General features: G+C 36.3%; 1 protein-coding gene across 1 annotated transcript in view; it reads right to left on the bottom strand.

The window, feature by feature from the left end:
- Positions 1-2,608: 2,608 nt before the first annotated feature.
- The window catches only part of LOC131974362 (protein unc-13 homolog B-like), a 297,247-nt gene continuing 279,907 nt past the window's right edge, over positions 2,609-19,948 (bottom strand). The window contains exons 33-42 of the mRNA XM_059336642.1: positions 15,674-15,762; positions 14,929-15,066; positions 13,831-13,954; positions 10,325-10,369; positions 7,945-8,016; positions 7,168-7,315; positions 6,481-6,537; positions 5,830-5,913; positions 4,352-4,511; positions 2,609-4,248 (exon numbers count right to left, since the gene is read on the bottom strand). Of these exons, the coding sequence (XP_059192625.1) occupies positions 3,966-4,248; positions 4,352-4,511; positions 5,830-5,913; positions 6,481-6,537; positions 7,168-7,315; positions 7,945-8,016; positions 10,325-10,369; positions 13,831-13,954; positions 14,929-15,066; positions 15,674-15,762 (1,200 nt within the window). The 3' untranslated portion in view covers positions 2,609-3,965. The remainder of the gene's footprint in view (positions 4,249-4,351; positions 4,512-5,829; positions 5,914-6,480; positions 6,538-7,167; positions 7,316-7,944; positions 8,017-10,324; positions 10,370-13,830; positions 13,955-14,928; positions 15,067-15,673; positions 15,763-19,948) is intronic.

The following is a 19,948-nucleotide window of genomic DNA, read 5'->3' on the forward strand; positions in this document are numbered from 1 at the left end:
CCGAACGGTGTCCGAATTGGGATACAGTTATGCTATATGATAATAAAGCAATTTTCTTACAAAGAAATAGGCAATACTTTAATTTAGTTAAGTAGCACTAGCAGGTAAAAAAAAAACCCCATTATATTTAACTTTAAAAAAACAACTTTTAGGTATTTTAGCGAGCTGACTAGCTGTCAAACTACTTTGTATCATTTGATCAGTAACGTTTTTTTTCTCAGACGGGTGATACGTCGTTAAGGGATTATCGCCGTTGTTATGCGGCAGCCAACAACCAATCAGATTGCTTGATTTGAGATAACCGTTCTTAAGTGAATGTGTAAATCACTGCAGGGGAAACCACGATGATCATGTTAGCATTTAGCATGTTAGCCACATCCAACGTCCACCTGTTGGTGACGCAACGTAGGTGTATTTAATTTGCGTCACCTGTGCTGACCGGATGATGTATAATCTTATTATTTTATTTTATTTATACCAAAGTGCAATTATTATTACATGAACCTACATACATAAAAAAGGAATATTACTTTTATTGTAATTGTATACTGTCTGAAACAGTTTTTTGTTTTGTATTGTGTTTTTTTTTCACTTTATTCTCGTAATTAATTAAATATTTTCGACTTTATTCTCGTAATTAATTAAATATTTACGACTTTATTCTCGTAATTAATTAAATATTTACGACTTTAATCTCGTAATTCATTTTTTTCCCAAAATGTGGCCCCAATACTACGTCACATCATCTAAACTGTCATGTCAATAATGTTCGATTTTAAAGTAATTCAGAATTATTCATTTAAGATTATATTTTTTAATAACAAAAAATTACAATTAAAGACTTTACTTTAAAGAACACCTAAGTTACAGTTAAATTAAAAAAAATACAATTATAGTATACAAAAATGTGTTACCTCCAGCCCTGCATCCAAGCTTGTATGGGACTAAAAAAAAATCCAAAATATGTTTTATATAGTCCAGTCCTACACCTAAATTAATGTGTTTATTCACACGACCAAACAGCAATTTACATTGTAATTCAGCAGACACATGCAAAAAATGTGGCTACATACTGAAATGTAGTGACATGTAACAAAAGTGGGTGCCCCAAAAATGATTTTGGACCTGTTACACAACCTCTATGATAGTGTAGATGCTATTTTCAAGGCATTTTTTCCCCATTAAAAGCAGAAAACTTATCTGGAGGACATGCTGCAAATCTGCGACATTTAAGCAGGAAAACATTTTAGTTAAGTTAAAATGCATGCTGTGAAAAAGGTCTAATATGTGTTTTTTTTAAATGTTTTTATATGCAGTCAAATTCATAGATCAGGGTTGTTCTATTCAATAAAAACACACTGATTATTGATTGATGTATCCAGAGTATTTCGGGAAAATACGGCAAGTAAACAGACAAAGGACAAGACCCACTGCATTGATTCATAAATATTTTATATACAAAATATTGTTACAAGTATATTCAACATATGTCACATTAGAATAATGATAACTACTTTACATACATTTGATCAATCTTCATATTTCACAGTACATACATGAAAAAAGGTCACAATTTCTAGTTGACTCTGTATACAATAAATACATGCTCTGGTCGTAGGCTTTTATTTATTTATTTATTTTTTACAAACTTACAGTTAGTTTTAAACAGAGTGCAAGAGTTCAGTTGTCCCCTCGGTACAGCTGTGGCCATTGTAAAAATAACTGATACTGCAGGCAAATGTTTGTCAGTTTAATACAGCGGAATCAAAGACAAAACTCTAAACTAGTTTCCAGACTCGACATTCTACCAAACAGGTCCTCTCTAGTTTGGAGCCAAAGTGCAGCTAGTTTTGGCAAACATGCAGTAAGAATCGGGACGTCTGCAATGGCCACATCTGTCCGAAAAACAACCCGAAATACATGAAAAGAGCTAGCTGGACATGGCTCGCTGAACACTTGCGTTCCTTGGCACATAAGTAAACATACAAGAGTGTGTGTCAGTCAACAACCTGTCTGCATGTTTTATTTTCCACCCAGGTCCAAGTTTGTAGTGCAGAAACACCAATCAGATATTCATAAACATGTGATTGGTGCAGGATGTGACTGTGCATGCATGGCAAGGCTGAAAGACTTTTGTTCTCATTCAATTAAAACAGATAAAATGAAAATTTTCATTTCTGGTCCTCCGTTAAAGGTGTTCTCACTATTTAACCCCTAAAAAACAGGTTGTCAACTTTCTATTCAGAGCAGGTTGACGGGTAAACAGTGTCCACAGTCGTAGTTTGACACAAAAAAACAGAAGAGCTAAATTTAAAACTTCTGACGCTGCATTTTCTCAACAGTGCAAAGAAGCTGCACTTTGTTCGGCAGACCACAGTCTACAGGTCTGTCAGGTACTTTAAACTACCATAATTCTTTGCTTCTGGAAAAAAAAAAACTTTTACTTTATGGGTCAGTGTTGTTTCTATGAGTCCCACTGGCTTTTCTTTAAGGCTGACTGTAGATTTAAATTAAAAAATCCTACCTCAGTATGCCATCTTTTCTTTATTTTTAATGTGTTATATGTTGTAATGTTCATTACTAAAGGGCAACACATTTTAACAGCATCTTGTCCAATGCCGGAGTGCCTTAAACCTGCATTCTTTCTCATGGCCAGCAGGGGGCGACTCGACCGGCTGCAAAAAGAAGTCCAATTGTATAGAAGTCTGTGAGGAAATTACCCTACTTCTCACTTGATTTTTTTTTTTTTTTTTAACCTCAGTAAACATTTTTCTAATGAGCGTTCACATGCACAATCTCTTCAGAAACGCTGCAATTTGAAAACATTCACTTTCTGGATTGATCTGTAAGATGTGACACGTGATGCAGCTGATGTGTGTTGCACTTAATTCTTTTTTGCCTTGTTTGCTGAAAAAAAAGCAACCAATAAGCTGATTCATATTTGTTCTTTTGCTCAAGTTCCAAACAGTCTTCATAGGTTTCCAGTTAAATAAAATCTTTCTTAAAAACGTTGTATTTGTTCATTATCTCCGCCAAGGAGGTTATATTTTCATTTCAGTTTGTTTGCAGGATTGTGGAAAAACTACCGGATTGATTTTCATGAAACTTGGTGAAAGGGTGAAGCACGGGCCAAAGAAGAACCCGTTACATTTAGGAGTGGATTAGAATCACGGATACACAAATTATTTTTCCCTTTTGTCAACATTTTGACATCGAGCATGGCCTTGGTGGAGGTCTGCGCTCTCACATTGCCCTTCTAGTTTTAATGTATTTTTGTGACACTGATTAATGACTTTTTGGGAAACAGTTTGGGGATACCAGAGTCAACCGTGGTACCAATGTCACAAGATCGCAGTCAAAAGGCCTCAAACAGCTCAAGAATCTGGGATTACTTCCTCCAACTCGCCCTCACCTCACGTCATAGTTATTTATCATCATTAAACAGTCACGTAAAGCAGGCAGAGTCTACTGCTCAGGTCCATTCGGTTTTAAAACGTGTTCATACTGTCAGATAGACATAAGTCCACTCATTCCAGTGAATGTGTCTGGTTAAAAGCTGTGGATTAGCCGCTCTGATGGCCAACAGACGACAGACTTAGTTTTGCTACAGACGATTGAAATACTCCGTCATCAGAATTAGAAGTAGAAGATCTCAAGAGTTGGTGATAAAATCCTTACACCGCCTCATAGTTAGGATATTTGTGTTCCTTTTTTGCAACATTTTGATTTCCAAAATTTGCCCCTTTAATTTCTTTATTTTCGTAACTCTGACACAGAGTCATCTTGCTTCTGTCTACTGTGTCTTTTGAAGGGTCTCCTCTACGTCAGAGGCTGTAACGGTCTGTGTTTACTGACGAAGATGATGATAAGAGCTCATAAACAACAGACACGTAGCCCCGCAGACTCGAACCCCTGACCGTGATCAATGTCAGTTTCACCTCAAGTCTCTGATCTCGAGTCTCTGCTCATCTGCCCTCCTCCACCGGACGAGTTTCAGATTTCAGCTTGACGAACTCCTTGGCCACCTCGTCGGCGGGCCGCTGGGACAGGATACGCATCACCGTCAGGCCCGTCTCGTCCGTCTGGATGCGCGGCCCGAGCGGACACCAGCACACGCAGCTCTTTCTGTCGGCCACGTCGCGCAGCTGAACCACGGCCATGCCCACCACCCGGTCCGCCCGGCCGAAGCAGTAGTCCTTCACCGTCACCTGGAGCTCGTAGCAGTCTGGGGACTCTTTACCCAGGACGCTACACAGCAGGAGAGGAAATAAAAACATCAGCCTCGAATTTCACAGAACACATCTCAGCTGTGAGCTGTTTTAATCTGTAAGAGTTTAGGTTTCAAACTCACAACTGGAAAGCCTCGTTGAACTTGGCGGACCAGCTGTTGTTCTTGGATTTCGTGGTGAACTTGCGCTTCTTGTCGGCCAGGAAGGGACCGATCATGGAGACGTCAACGAAAGGCCGGAACATCCCGGAGGTCTGCCACTTCATGTCGTTCACTGCGATAACTGCATGGAGAGAAAGGAAGAGATTCACTGTTAATCTTGCTTCGTTTTCAAAAGTTTGTAAAGGTCTCAGGTTCGTAGATTGGAGAAAAAGCCTGGTCTCAATGCAGCAGGCCTTTTATTAGGTCACAGGTAAAGACATGCAGCGCTGGACTCAGACTGACACAGCTCTCGTAGGATCCCAGTCAGAATGAGCCCTGATTTCTATAATAATTCATATTTAATCTTCTCTAGAAGTTGGACTTACACGCAAACCGAATTCTATTGGCTAGTTACCTATAACATGGACAGGCCAACAGCTGTTCAAGTCTCTTCGAAGGTTGTGATACACACTCACTACATTTACATGCACAGTTTAAATTGAGCTATGCTTAAAAATCGATTTTTGCGTCTAATCGGACTTCTGTCCTTGTCCCAGTTTACATGTAAGTGAGAAAATCGAATAACTGATGGGAATGCGTCCTCCTCAACACTGGGTGGCAATATGCGTCGTTTCAGCAGGTTAATATGGCGCCTTTCTGTTGACCTCAGTTCGACACTTGACACTGTGCCGTCACTACTGACCTGCTAATGTGACCGGCTAATGTAACTGACCAGGTAATGCGACTGGCTAATGCGACCGGCTACTGTGACCGGCTGGCTAATGTGACCAGCTAATGTGACCGGCTAATGTAACTGAGCGGCTAATGAGACCGGCTAATGTAACCGGCTGGCTAATGTGACCGGCTGGCTAATGTGACCGGCTAATGTAACCGGCTGGCTAATGTGACCGGCTAATGTAACCGACCGGCTAATGTAACCGACCGGCTAATGTGACCGGCTAATGTAACCGACCGGCTATTGTAACCGACCGGCTAATGTGACCGGCTAATGTAACTGACTGGCTAATGCGACCGGCTTATGTAACCGGCTGGCTAATGTGACCAGCTATCGTGACCGGCTGGCTAATGCGACCAGCTAATGTGACCGGCTAATGTAACTGACTGGCTAATGTGACCGGCTAATGTAACCGGCTGGCTTATGTGACTGGCTAATGTAACCGACCGGCTATTGTAACCGGCTGGCTTATGTGACTGGCTAATGTAACCGACCGGCTATTGTAACCTACCGGCTAATGTGACCAGCTAATGTGACCGGCTAATGTAACCGAACGGCTACTGCGGCCGGCTAATGTGCTACTGTGATTGGATGACGAGCACTTCTGTTCTACAAACTGCTGAGAAACCCTCTTATTGTCACTAAACCAGGCCAGCAGGCCGTCTGAACACCAACTAGTTTTATGTTTTCAGTTCAAACATGAGGCTCTTCCTCAGAGTCTCACCTCTGACGCCGACTTTGCGCTCCTTCCCGAGCATCATGTCGACCTGCAGCATGGCCTCTCCGATGGGCTTCTCTATCCCCGCGCCTGCACAACAAAACCACCACAGCACACATTAACACCATTAACAGCAGCTTTTTTATTCTTATCTTGTTCTTGTTGCTGCTGCAGCGACCCGCCTTTCTTATCTTACAGCTCAGCTTTGAACAGACTAAAAACTCAGAGACACATCACCATATCTTACACTTTATAGTTAGTTTCTGATGCAACCTTCTTCTTTACAGTATCATTTTAAAACCCTACTAACACAGAACTAAGCATGTGCTTTGCTGCACAAGGAAAAAATGCCAAAATTTGAAAATTTTAGTCACTTTTTTTTAAATTATAGGGTGCAACTGAAAACTCTGCAATGCTTAAGAAATGTCTCTACATTACAGAAATATGCAAACTTTTCTACAACTCTGTAAGTCAACAGATGAAAGCAACTTTAAGGTGACAGGTGAGGTCCACTGAAGTATTTAGAAGGTTTTAATATAGTTTCATAAACCTCAAATATTTGTGTGTTCCCTCAGATCTCACTGAGGTGCATTTTTCTACATGGAACGACACAAAGAAGCTTGATGGTTTTTGTATTTCAGAGAGTTGCAGACTCACCTCTGTCAGGTCGAATCTTCTCATTGCCGGTGATTCTGATGCCCATCCCATCATGCACTGGGAGGAAAGAGCAGAAAGGTTTAAGACACTTTAAGAACCACAGAAAATATATATTACATGATATATGTTCAGTGTGTGTGTGTGTGTGTGTGTGTGTGTGTATCAAGGTTATAATAGTTTTGGATTTTTCATTAGTTTTAGTTTTAATTCCGTTGTGATTTTTTGTTTTCAAATTCAGTTAGTTTTAATGAGTTTTTAGAGTGAGTTTGCTAGTTTTAATACATTTTTATTTTTTAGAAAATGCTTAGTTTTAGTTTATTTTGTATTAGTTTTAGTGTTAGTGTTAGTTTTTTTGTAATGGGGTATTTGTTGGGTGCCAGATTAAAAAAAGTCACAATAAATGTTTCCTTTATTTCCTTTGTCTGAAAAAGGTTTACGTATGAAAAAAGTTGACAAAGACGAAAACGAAGGACATTTTCACTATAATTTTAGTTAGTTTTGTAACCACAAAACACAGTTTCAGTTAGTTATCGTTTTTTGAAAAACTCTCGTTTTTATTTTTATCTCTGTGAACGAAAATGTTTTTTCAATTCTAGTTTTCGTTAATTTAATAACATTGGTGTGTGTGTGTGTATGTGTGTGTGTGTGTGTGTGTGTGTGTGTGTGTGTGTGTGTGTGTGTGATCACCTTGTGAGTGCTGTGTGGTGACGAAGGTCTTGATGAGAGCGTCGGTGCTCTGGGAGTAGAGGGAGAGAGCGTAACGCAGCGAAGCCAGCTCAGGACTTTTCTCCACAAACGCTTTCTTCAGGCCGTTTCCTCCTGCGTGGAAGTATTGCTGAAAGAAAACACAACAAACGTGGTGAAGGTGAAACATTTTGCCACGCCCATTTCTGAAACCAATGAAATACGTAAATATTTTTAATGGGATTAAATTTTTTCCCAAGTTTGGTGAGTTTTGGAATATGATAAAGCCCTCAGAAACACGATTCATTTGCCGGTATAATAATAAACGGACCAATTTCAATAGGGTCCTCACACTGTTAGTGCTCGGGGCCTAAAAATAAAAATAAAAATAAAAATAAAAATAAAAATAAAAATAAAAGTAAAAGTAAAAGTAAAAATAAAAATAAAAATAAAAGTAAAAGTAAAAGTAAAAATAAAAATAAAAATAAAAATAAAATAAATAATAATAATAATAATAATAATAATAATCATAAACAGCATGTCAAAGCTGGTGTCAATGTTGAAAAAGTGGAAAAAGTATCCGGCATTAAGAAAACATTTTTCCTTTTGACAAACTGTTAGAAGTCAGTTTGTCTTGTTGGAAGCTGCCAGAGATGAATGTTACAGAAAAAACACAACAAATTTTCACTAATTGTCTGAATGGTATAAATGTCTCATATGCAGCTGATATTTCCCACATTGTTTCCTGTCTGACTGGTGTTTGTGCAGATCTCCACCCACCTTGATGGTCTCCAGCCCCGCGTCGATGATCACACACTGTTTGGGCGTCAAAGTTTTGGCTTCTCCTCCTCCCTGCAGCAACCACAGATCACACACATCAGACAAACTCTCTCAACACATTAAAAAAATTCAGCTCTTTGTTGTTCGGTGAAGTTTTGATATTTAGTGTTTTCTTCTTCTGTGTGAGAAGCTCCAGAACAGCTTGTTAACCCTTTGATGCACAACATATAAACGCCTTCTCATTCATTTCTCATGTTATTTAATGCTGCTGTGTGTTTCTTTGCTCTATCTTTTTAAATCAATTTATTTTATGAATTGAATAGTCCAAGTATTCTTTGAATATATTTTTTTATTACAACAGATCATTATATCCATTTTTCCTTTCATACTTTATGGAGAAAAATATTTTTTGTGTTATTACATCAATTTTACACACATGGGTCAAAAATTACTCATTCATCCAAAATTGATTTAAAATTAAATGAGGTAATACTATAACAATAGTAATTTGTTTCAAATAGTTACTTTAGCAGTAAGAGGGGCCAAACACTCGTATATTTAATATATTTAACATGTTTATGTATCATTTTGTCAAACATATCTGGAAGGGTTTAACAGCGCTTCACTTTTTCCACATTTTGTTATGTTACAGCCTTATTCCAAAATTGATTAAATTCATTTTTCCTTAAAATTATACACACAATACCCCATAATGAAATTTTGACCCATGTTGTGCATTAGAAGCGTAGTGATACAAAAAGGGTTTTTATTCAAAAAGTAAGAAATGAAAACATAAAATTAGGATGTATGATGATCAAAAACAAGTTAATTGAGGGAAAACCTGGAATACTGAATGATGACATAATTTATTACAAAGATATAGAATATAAAAACTCAGTCGGGCCACTTCAGACCCATGTTGTGCATCAAAGGGTTAAAGGAGTGGAAAATATCTTGAATTTCTTTTCTATAACTCAATTTAACTTCTTTTATCAAGTCTTCAAGTTACAGTTTGATGCAACCTCCTAACTACAACAACTACTGAAGTTGCAACAAGCTACTTCCATAGATGTGTCACCAGGAAAAAATATTAAAGAGTCAATAATATCCGCATGAGACTGTCAGAGCTGGAAAACAATATAGTTCTGGTCAAATCTCCCAAAGGACTGATTTCAAGATCTATTCTTCGCTACTTTACTCTGATTCTTCAGGCTATGACTCTCTAAAGCTGACATTTAATTCTGTAGACTGGGATAAGATATGCAGCAGAATTTTTCCCTAAATGTACTTCCATCTCTATACATGAACAGAACTTTACATTTTTTCACCAAACTTATTACACACCAGTTCGCCTCCAGAGAATGTTCCCTAACACCTCCAACCCAAGGTTATAATAATAGTTTTGGATTTTTCATTAGTTTTAATTTCGTTGTGATTTTTTGTTTCCAAATTCAATTAGTTTTAATTCGTTTTTAGAGTGAGTTTGCTAGTTTTAATTAGTTTTTATTTTTTTGGAAAATGCTTAGTTTTAATTTAGTTTTTTATTAGTGTTATTTTTTTTGGAATGGGGTATTTGTTGGGTGCCAGATTAAAAAAAGTCACAATAAATGTTTCCTTTATTTCCTTTGTCTGATCCATCTCAGCCCCAATAAGTTTATTAAGTCATAAAACCAGATAGATGAAATAGATTTCATATCAACCAAAAAGGTTTACATATGAAAAAAGTTGACAAAGACGAAAACGAAGGACATTTTCACTATAATTTTAGTTAGTTTTAGTTAGTTTTGTAACCACAAAATACAGTTTTAGTTAGTTATCGTTTTTTTTAAAACTCTCGTTTTTATTTTTATTTCAGTTAACGAAAATGTTTTTTCAATTCTAGTTTCCATTATTTCGTTCGTTTTCGTTAACTACAGTACAGGCCAAAAGTTTGAACACACCTTCTCATTCAATGCGTTTCCTTTATTTTCATGACTATTTACATTATAAATTCATCAAAACTATTAATGAACACATGTGGAATTATGTACTTCACAAAAAAGTGTGAAATAACTGAAAACATGTCTTATATTCTAGTAAGCAAAGGGTGGTTACTTTGAGGAATCTAAAATACAAGACATGTTTTCAGTTATTTCACACTTTTTTTGTCAAGTACATAATTCCATATGTGTTCATTCATAGTTTTGATGCCTTCAGTGAGAATCTACAATGTAAATAGTCATGAAAATAAAGAAAAACGCATTGAATGAGAAGGTGTGTCCAAACTTTATAAATGTAATATACACAAAGGTACATTTATCCACTTATTATCCAAAAATCAAGGTTTTCAAATGTATCATCAATAACATTCAAGCCTTTTTCTTGGCTCTGTGTGTGTTACCTTGAGGTTGGACAGTCCTTTAGCTGCTGTGAGGAGCTGAGCGCCCTGCAGAGAGGAGGAGAGGAGGAGCAGAGAGAAACAGTTAGAAGGACTATTATTGTGAGATTTTCATGCTTCATTGTGGATCATACTTATAACAGACAAAATTCGGTCATTGAATACATTTATTTGCATGTTTACAGAAGGAATCAGACAGCAACAAACTCCTGAAGAGATCCGTTTTAAGGTACCGCACCTGCTGGAATCCACCACTAGGTGGCAGCAGAAAACAACTCATAAAACACTCACAAAATATTAGACCACCCTTGTTTTCTTTCATTTATTGTTCATTTTAATGCATGGTACAACTAAAGGTACATTTGTTTGTACAAATATAATGATAACAACAAAAATAGCTCATAAGAGTTTAATTCGGCAGAGAGAACGGCAGCTGTGGTTGCCAGAACTTTACCGTAATAAATACGGTAGAATTTTTTAAAAATATTATGATAAAATGATATTGGCACTGTTGATTTCACGTTTAAGATTGCCATTTTATTCCTATTTTTTTACTGTATAAATAAAAAGTTTTTTCCATCAAAAGAAACACTGTTTTGCCATATAACTGACAATAAAATACTTTATAAATGAAGCATAAATTAAAGATTTTACCACTAAATATTACAGTATATTTCTGTTATAGAGATATGGTGTTTAGTACATTTAACAGTGAGGAAAAGTATATTTACAAAAGATAAATGCAATAATTACAGTGATGGCTTGCATATATATTACAGTATATTTTTGTTACAAACACGGTGCCAGTGTATTTTACAGTGGAGTAATGTATTTTTTAAAAAAAAAACCCTGCAAAAATACTGTTTCGGCTGATTGCAATTACAATTCAGATTCAGTTTTTCAATGCAATGATTCAAATTGAACAATACAAATTCAAATTATGAGATCCAAATTCAGTTTTTCAATGCAATTATTCAAGTTAAGCAATTCAAATTAAAATATAAATAATTAAAATTCAGTTTCTGGTGGCACATACTCTGAATACTCCAACATAATCCACCACAGTATATATATGTGCAGATTTACTACAGTGTCTGTTAATTTATTCCAGGCTTGTTTTATAATCGACCTGCAGACACTTTGTTGAGATCTGAAATTAAAGTCTGTAAACATCATGTTCACAAACGTTTTTGTAATGTGCAGGTAGAAGCTGTTTTAGTGCATTTAGCTTTTTAAATTCAGGAGCTTTTGTTATTATAAGACACAAAAACAACAATTCACATGAATGTTGAATGTGATTGCATGTGATTTTGGTCTCTGTGTGTGTAATGACTTGCTGTTTGGCACTCAATTTTCAGTTGTTACCCAAAAAAAACAAAAAAAAGAGCACAGTCATTTTCCAAAACAGCCCTCTCTGCTGCTCCATTACCACAGGGACAAAAACATAACTTTGAACGAGACATTAAAAGGAAATCAATACAGAAAAAAATCCCATAATTGACTAAAAGGATTGGCAATAATAAGCATAGTGTAAGTGATTTAGTAGTGAATGGGCAACAACATGCACAAATATTACCCTTGAATAACTGTGTGTTAGTTTGTGTCCTCAGAGTGTGTAAAGCTCGACTTGTGAGGACTTTAAAGACGTTTGTCAGAAGAAAAGAAATAAAGAATATGGATTAGTTATCATGAAACTAGGCCTGTCACAGTAATAACATTATTGACTCACTTGGTTCATCAAAAGTTATTGAGGGTATGCAGCAAGGTTATAATAGTTTTGGATTTTTCATTAGTTTTAGTTTTAATTTTGTTGTCAATTTTTGTTTTCAAAATCAGTTAGTTTTAATTCGTTTTTAGAGTGAGTTTACTAGTTTTAATTAGTTTTTATATTTTGGAAGATGCTTAGTTTTAGTTTAGTTTTTATCAGTTTTAGTGTTTTTGTAATGGGGTATTTGTTGGGTGCCAGATTCAAAAAAGTCACAATAAATGTTTCCTTTATTTCCTTTGTCTGATCCATCTCAGCCCCAATAAGGTTATTAAGTCATAAAACCAGATAGATGAAATAGATTTCATATCAACCAAAAAGGTTTAAGAATGAAAAAAGTTGACAAAGATGAAAATGAAGGGCATTTTCACTATAATTTTAGTTAGTTTTGTAACCACAAAAAACAGTTTCAGTTAGTTATCTTTTTTTTTTTTGCACTGAAGTTGTGACTCTTCCAAATCGTCTCAACACTTAAACTAAGCCCTTCTTTTCTTTTGTTAACATTTATTCAGCAATGGTCTGCTAACATCAATGTATACCGAAAGGTCAATGGAGGAAAATTGTTCAATTCAATAAAGATAAAGTATGATCATGCAGTAAACACATCCAAAAATCCAAAGAATCCATCCTGGTTTTTAAGAAAGCCATTGTGAACAAAAAATTCAAGTTTCTTCCAAACGTTTGGCCTGTAGTGTATAAGTGGTATCTGACATATATAATATAGAAAAAAAATAAAGAAGGCCTAATGTGGTTGGGTGTATCATGCTGTTATCAATATAGCAGTGGCAGTAAATGGTCCAAAAAATAGACAATAATATTGTTAATTATGAAAAATATTGCGTCCAACCAAATGTGGTTATCATGACAGGCCTTAATGAGACTGTTTTAACATGATCTTGTGTTTGTGCTCTCATTGAGGACTAGTTTTAAACCTTATTTGCTGTAGAGGACAGATTTTTGACAAAGAAGAATGATATTTCTGGTTCTGCTGCATCACTTCTGAGTCTGACGATGTTTTAGTAATGCAACCCTTTAATTGTTGGAGTACACTGCAAAAAAAGGTGTGTCTAAAAACAAGATAAAAACACTAAATCTGAGGGAAATGATCTTGCTGCATGGACAGATAATTTCACTTGACAAGATTTCTTAAATTATGATTGTTAAATCTAGAAATAAGCATGTTGAACACTTAAAATAAGAAATTAACTCTTAAAACAAATCTAAAGTTTTTTTTAACTTGTAAGAAACAAATCATTGTTAGTGCACTCTGCTCTAAGCTTTAATTTCAATTCAATTCAATTCAACTTTATTTATAGAGCGCATTTCATGCACAAGGCAGACTCAATGTGCTTCACAATGTATATACATAATTACAGTTAAAAAACAAAACAAAACACAGAAAAACAAACAAACAATTAAAAAAAAAAATCAATTACAAACTAATTGAAGAGTGCAGGTAGACAAGCTATGCCATATTCACCACATACACACTTACCTTATCTTACTTATCTTGTTTTAAGATTGTATTTCTTATTTTAAGTGTTCAACATGCTTATTTCTAGATTTAACAATCTTAATTTAAGAAATCTTGTCAAGGTAAATTATCTGTCCATGCAGCAAGATCATTTCCCTCAGATTTAGTGTTTTTATCTTGTTTTTAGACACACCTTTTTTGCAGTGTACTCTTTGATGTTTAGAGTTAGGTTTGTATCAGCTTCAGGGTCTAGATGAAGGCTGTTCTCACCAGGCTGTCGTTGCTCTGAGGCAGGACGATGGTCTTCTCCAGGCTGCTCAGCACGATCTTCCACAGATCCTTCAGGATCCTCTTCAGCACCGTCTTCTCACAGATGTCAGCAAAGATACTGAGACTGGATCACACACAGAAAACACACGTTCAGAACAACTGCAACAACTTCAGTATATGCAACCACACCACACACAACCACACAAACCCTTGGACTTGGATTTCAGCCTCTTAGGGTGAAAACTTTGGGCGCCAAAGGGCGAGAAAATCTTTGTTGACTGACCAAACAACAGAGTGAGTTATAGAGCTGATGGTCACAGATTAAAAACACTCTCTACTGCATGGGTCTCAAACTCGCGGCCCGCGGGCCAATTGTGGCCCTCGTGATGATATTTTGTGGCCCTCACCTTGATATGAAAGTTTAATGTGAGTTTTATATGAATGACACTTTACCGTGTTGTGTGTGGAAGGTCCCTTTAATTAGTTTTTTTGGTCATTTTGTGTCTTTTTTTGATATTTTTGTGTCTTTTTTAAAATAATTTTGTGTCTTTTTTGGTAATTCTGTGTCTTTTTTTAATAATTTTGTCTTTTTTTGTAATTCTACCACATAAATGGCTAAAACTGAAGCAGCTGAGTAAAGAAAACAAGAGTTCAGATTTATACATGAAAGAAAGAAGGATACACAAAGTCTAAGCAATACAAACCCAAAGACCTGATAATTATAGTTCTAATAAGTGACTCTTAATATTCATGTTTATTTTGTTGCAAAGTATGATCTTTTTTTGTACAAATTTGATCTTGCTTCCAAACTTTTGGCCTGTAGTATATGAGTAATGTTGGCAGGCTAATTTAGACTCAGTAGGCTGTTTTATCTTCATTCTAAGGCTCAAAAATAAGGTTTGCGGCTCCATTGCGACTGTTTTTCTCTTACTTTCTTTTAGTAAAGGTTACAGACCCCTGGACTAGAGCTGCTGGTTGCTGCTAATAATAAAAATGAAATCAGTAGTTTCATGTGTAACAATGATTAACCCCCCCTGCAGTCGTCTGCTTGATTCTAACACCAGGAGTTCCTGCGTCTGTGTCACACTTTTCACTTACTTCCCATCCAGGAACTCCATGAGGGGCCGCAGCATGTTGTCAGCATCTGCCTCTGCAGTGTTGTGGTTGGGCGGGCCTTTGATCTGGTAGAGGATCTCAGCCATCTGACGCATGCAGCCGTTGATACGCGCCTGGAAACTGCAGGGAGACGAGACGGAGGCACGGAAAAACTTAGATAAGAAAGAAAACTTCTGCAGGGCTGACAGGAGTGGAGCATTCTGCATATATATATATATATATATATATATATATATATATATATATATATATATATATATATCACGTCATTGATGACGTGATCTAACCCAGTGTCAATTGGTATAAACAGTAATTTTTTCCCCATAAAAATCTGATTATATACAGGAAAATAAATGTGAACTACAAAGAGGAAAAAATACAATCCACGTTTACATTACAACAATATGGTATGCAATAAATTTTATATAATTTGTCAAAACTTGAAAAATGGTTGTTTTTAGAATATGTTCTGCTCAATATTGATGAAATGTGTAAATGTAGAAATACTCCAAAAAAAAAAAAGGTAATTGATGTTTTTTTAGAATTAAGTAGTGATATGTATAAGTCCACTTAAATACAATGTTGGTGGATGAAATATTTAATATTTATCATTTTTTTGTGGTTACACCATTTGACATCTCTCTCTCTCTCTCATATTATATATATATATATATATATATATGTATATATATATATGTATATATGCATGTGTGTGTGTGTGTGTTACCTCTTTGCAAACACCATGCTGAAGTTGTCCAGGTAGGTGTTGAGCTTCACCTGCAGGTCGTTGAGGATGTCAGCTGCCTCTGTATCCAGCTACAGTACACACACACACACACACACACACACACACACACACACACACACACACACACACGAACAAGAGGAAAGAGATAACAGGTTATTTAGAGACTTTATGTTCAGTTTTAAACAGCTGCAATTACAGCTGAAAGCTGAAACGTAGACTTGATGCAGTTCTGGAGACAGATCACATTCAGTTAATCTTTTCCCTGGTTTTGGTGTTTTATCCCTGTTTTCAATGTGTTTTTATCTAATCTACCCTCTCAGTGAAAAGGAAACTTCGTGTTATCAGACCTGCAAACCTGCAAACCTGCAAACAAAAAGATAAAGCCTAAATCAAGTAGTAAGGTCAGAATGCATTCTCCCCCAAAGGAAAATAAATAGTGTTTCATTTGAATACAATACAATACCTTTTGTTTGCAAGTTTGCATGATAAATAACCATTTAACAATCAAAAAGGCCATTAAAGACAATATAAATAATGTGATTTTGAAAAAGAAATTTTAAAAAGAAACAATTAAGCCAAAATAATTCACATATATATATATTTAGTTTTGTAATATTTTGGTAAAATAAACCAGGTCAATCACTTCACTCCTGTGACGAGATTGCATTTAATATAAACAAGACAAAGAAATGTTGCCTATATGTATATTAAAAACTGTGAATAATTATCTCAGCTGTGATTAACAAATTAAACATAATCAAATATGAATAAATACAGCCATTTGCACACATACAGACTTAATGTATAAGCCTTATTTTCCTATAACTGTGAGTACAAAACTTTTTTCCATGCACAGAATCAGATTCAGCAAGAAATTCTGCTTTAAAAAAATTAAATTGTAACATTTTTTGCAACATTTTCCCAATTTAAACATTTTAGTTTAGCTGACAGTAATGCAACACATCCTAAATATTATTGTCAGTTATAATTGTGTTCTTAACGTCTCTGTTTCTCACAACAAATATCATTTTCAATGAACGACACACCATATATATTTGACATTTTGGGGTAATTTTTCTCTGTAAAAAAGCCACTTCACACAAAACCAGATGTGTGTATTACAGATGATCCTTGTTTACTGCCTGCAGGTGTCTGTGCATGTTTAATAACTTTCTTCTGCATAGAGACATTCTTTGATAAATGAGGCCCAAGTTGTGTGAAGAACAAAAAAGCTGGTAACACTTTATATTAGGCAACACATACTCAACATGAATTAGTTGCTTATTAGCATGCAAATAAGTAACATATTGGCTCTTAATTAGTCATTATTAAGTAGTTATTAATGCCTTATTATACAACCAGTAAGACATTAACTACGAGTTTTCCCTCAATAACCTCAGAATTATTGCTAATTAGTAGTAAGTAAGGAAGGTGTTGTATATGAGTTATGATCTTAATATGCTTTACTTTGTATGGACTTTACAGCTATTTGGCGTTTCGACGGTTTCGTTCATGTAGAGACTTATAAAGTCAATACAAAGTAAAGCATATTAAGATCATAACTCATATATAATAACTTCCTTACTTACTACTAATTAGCAATAATTCTGAGGTTATTGAGGGAAAACTCTTAGTTAATGTCTTACTGGTTGTATAATAAGGCCATGCAGAATAATGCATTAATAACTACTTAATAATGACTAATTAAGAGCCAATATGTTACTTATTTGCATGCTAATAAGCAACTAATTAATGTTAAATATGTGTTCCCTAATATAAAGTGTTACACTCTGGTGGTTAGAGTCCAACTTCCCTGTTATAATGCAACATCAGATATTGTTTCTGTTTATGGTCCTGAGGTCAAGTGATGCAACAACTGCACACTTTGGAGTAATTGTGCTGACAGTGAGCAAAACCCAGAACTAAAAGGTGGCTGCTCTGAGCTCTATTTCTGTACTGTGTGTTAAAAACTTTCCAAAACACTCACACTGAAGCACCACAGATCCATATCTTTATAGTTTTTCTTGGATACTTGAGCAGAACTGTGCACACAGTTTGCAGCAAAATAAATATGTATGAAGCAGATTCAGAAGGTGGCTGAGAAGGCAAACATTGCACCGTACGTTGTGGTGCAGGAAGACATTTATAGTGTGCAGACGAGACGAGTTTCTGTGTGTCAGCGGGTGAGACGCTGCGACTACAGTGAGTCACAGACACACAGTGACTTACAGTAAGGGCGGACTTTGTGTGTGTGATGTATACAGATCAGAAAAACAGGAAAAGAAGTGCTGAGTAAAATGCAAAATTGCACAGATCGTGACTAAACAAGACCGGAGCTGAGAGGAGTTTGTGGATGTGATGAGAGAAGCAGATTGACACTCATTCATGACTCTTCAAACCAATTCAGTGGTGAGTGAAAAGAGCAATTGAAGCTACAAAGAGTGCACCGTTTCCTGAAGCTGGAAATACAACACGAGAGGCTGAAGGATGAAATAAAAGTCTCGTTTTGTCACGTTAAGTGGAGCTTATTTGACACTCTTTCCTCTGTTAACACTTTCAGAGAGAAAACAAACTCACACCTTCTCATGCACAAACTCAACCATATTCCAGCCTGCTAGGGTGAAATATATGACTACTAGAAGGTTTTTCTTTGTTTTTGTGGATTGACCAACTATTGACTAGAGTGGTTCCCAACCCTTTTCTTTAGGGACCCACATTTTTACCATTGTAAACTTTGGCGACCCCCTCATTGTTCATTGCTTCTATGAAGCTGAACTCAATGTAACTTTCATGGTACCCTCTCTTTTTCTTTTTGAGATATTCAGCATTTTCGTCTCCCTGACGCTTCGCCATTTTTCCATTAGCTCTGTGTTTCTGTTGTTAGGCGAGGTTACCGCTAGGTGAGGTTGCCGCTAGGTGAGGTTACCGCTAGGTGAGGTTACCTCTAGGTGAGGTTACCGCCAGGTGAGGTTACCGCCAGGTGAGGTTGCCGCTAGGCGAGGTTACCGCTAGGCGAGGTTACCGCTAGGCGAGGTTATCGCTAGGTGAGGTTATCGCTAGGTGAGGTTACGGCTAGGTGAGGTTACGGCTAGGTGAGGTTACGGCTAGGTGAGGTTACCGCTAGGTGAGGTTACCGCTAGGTGAGGTTACCGCTAGGTGAGGTTACCTGTGTATACTGCAGGAGGGATGTTACACATGTCCTTATTCTCGTGATATAGCCTTTATTTTTAAACTTTTCTATAGTGATTTTTCTATTTAAATAAATGAATAAACGTTTAATGTAGCCCTTATTTAGTTGTTTTTGTCCCACTAATGAATTAAATGCTGACTCATCTATATTTAACACATTAGATTTATTACATCCCTTAAAATCAAGAGGGCTTTGCGACCCCCCGTGGATCTTTGGGGCCCCCTGTTGGGAATCACTGGACTAGAGCAGGGGGAGGCAACCTGTGGCTCCGGAGCCACATGTGGCCCTTCAGGCCGTCTGCAGTGCCTTCCTGTGGCTGTGACAGAAAAATTATATACAAAATGAAATGTTAATTTCTTTACATTTTAAATTAAATGTATCATTAGTGTAGGCCCAAAGCAATTTGTGTTCTTTAGCTGTAAACGTGTAGGTTATAAACGCAGTAAAAAAGGTTTTAGTCAAACAAAATGTGCATCATAGTGCTGAGTAAAATTTCACAGATCGTGACTAAACAAGACTGGAGCTGAGAGGAGTTTGTGGATGTGAGGAGAGAAGCAGATCGACACTCATTTATGACTCTTCAAACCAATTCAACGGAGAGTGAAAAGAGCGCTTGAAGCTACAAAGAGTGCACCGTTTCCTGAAGCTGGAAATACAACACGAGAGGCTGAACGATTAAATAAAAGTCTCTTTTTTTAACGTTAAGTGGAGCCTTTTTGACACTCTTTCCTCTGTTAACACTCTCCGAGAGGAGAAAGCTGAAATTGGTGAATAAGAACGTATAATAAACGCAGTGGGGAACACTTTGAGGAGTGATGTTTTAAGTGGAAAAGAAGGAGGAAGTTGCTGGAGAAGTGATCTAAAATTAGCTGAATATCACACACTAAGAATGTTATGAAGAGTTTTTTCTCTGCAGGATTTTTCTGCAACCAATCGTTCGTACTTAAGTGAACTCTGTCACCTGCGTGCATGGAAAAAAAGTCAAAGAACAGCTGTTTTTAAACTTTAAACTAAGAGGTAAAAGCTGCTGAAAGCTTCCACATGTGTCAGGAGTTTGATGTCCT

Source organism: Centropristis striata, chromosome 7, assembly GCF_030273125.1.
Source record: "Centropristis striata isolate RG_2023a ecotype Rhode Island chromosome 7, C.striata_1.0, whole genome shotgun sequence".
NCBI lineage: Eukaryota > Metazoa > Chordata > Actinopteri > Perciformes > Serranidae > Centropristis > Centropristis striata.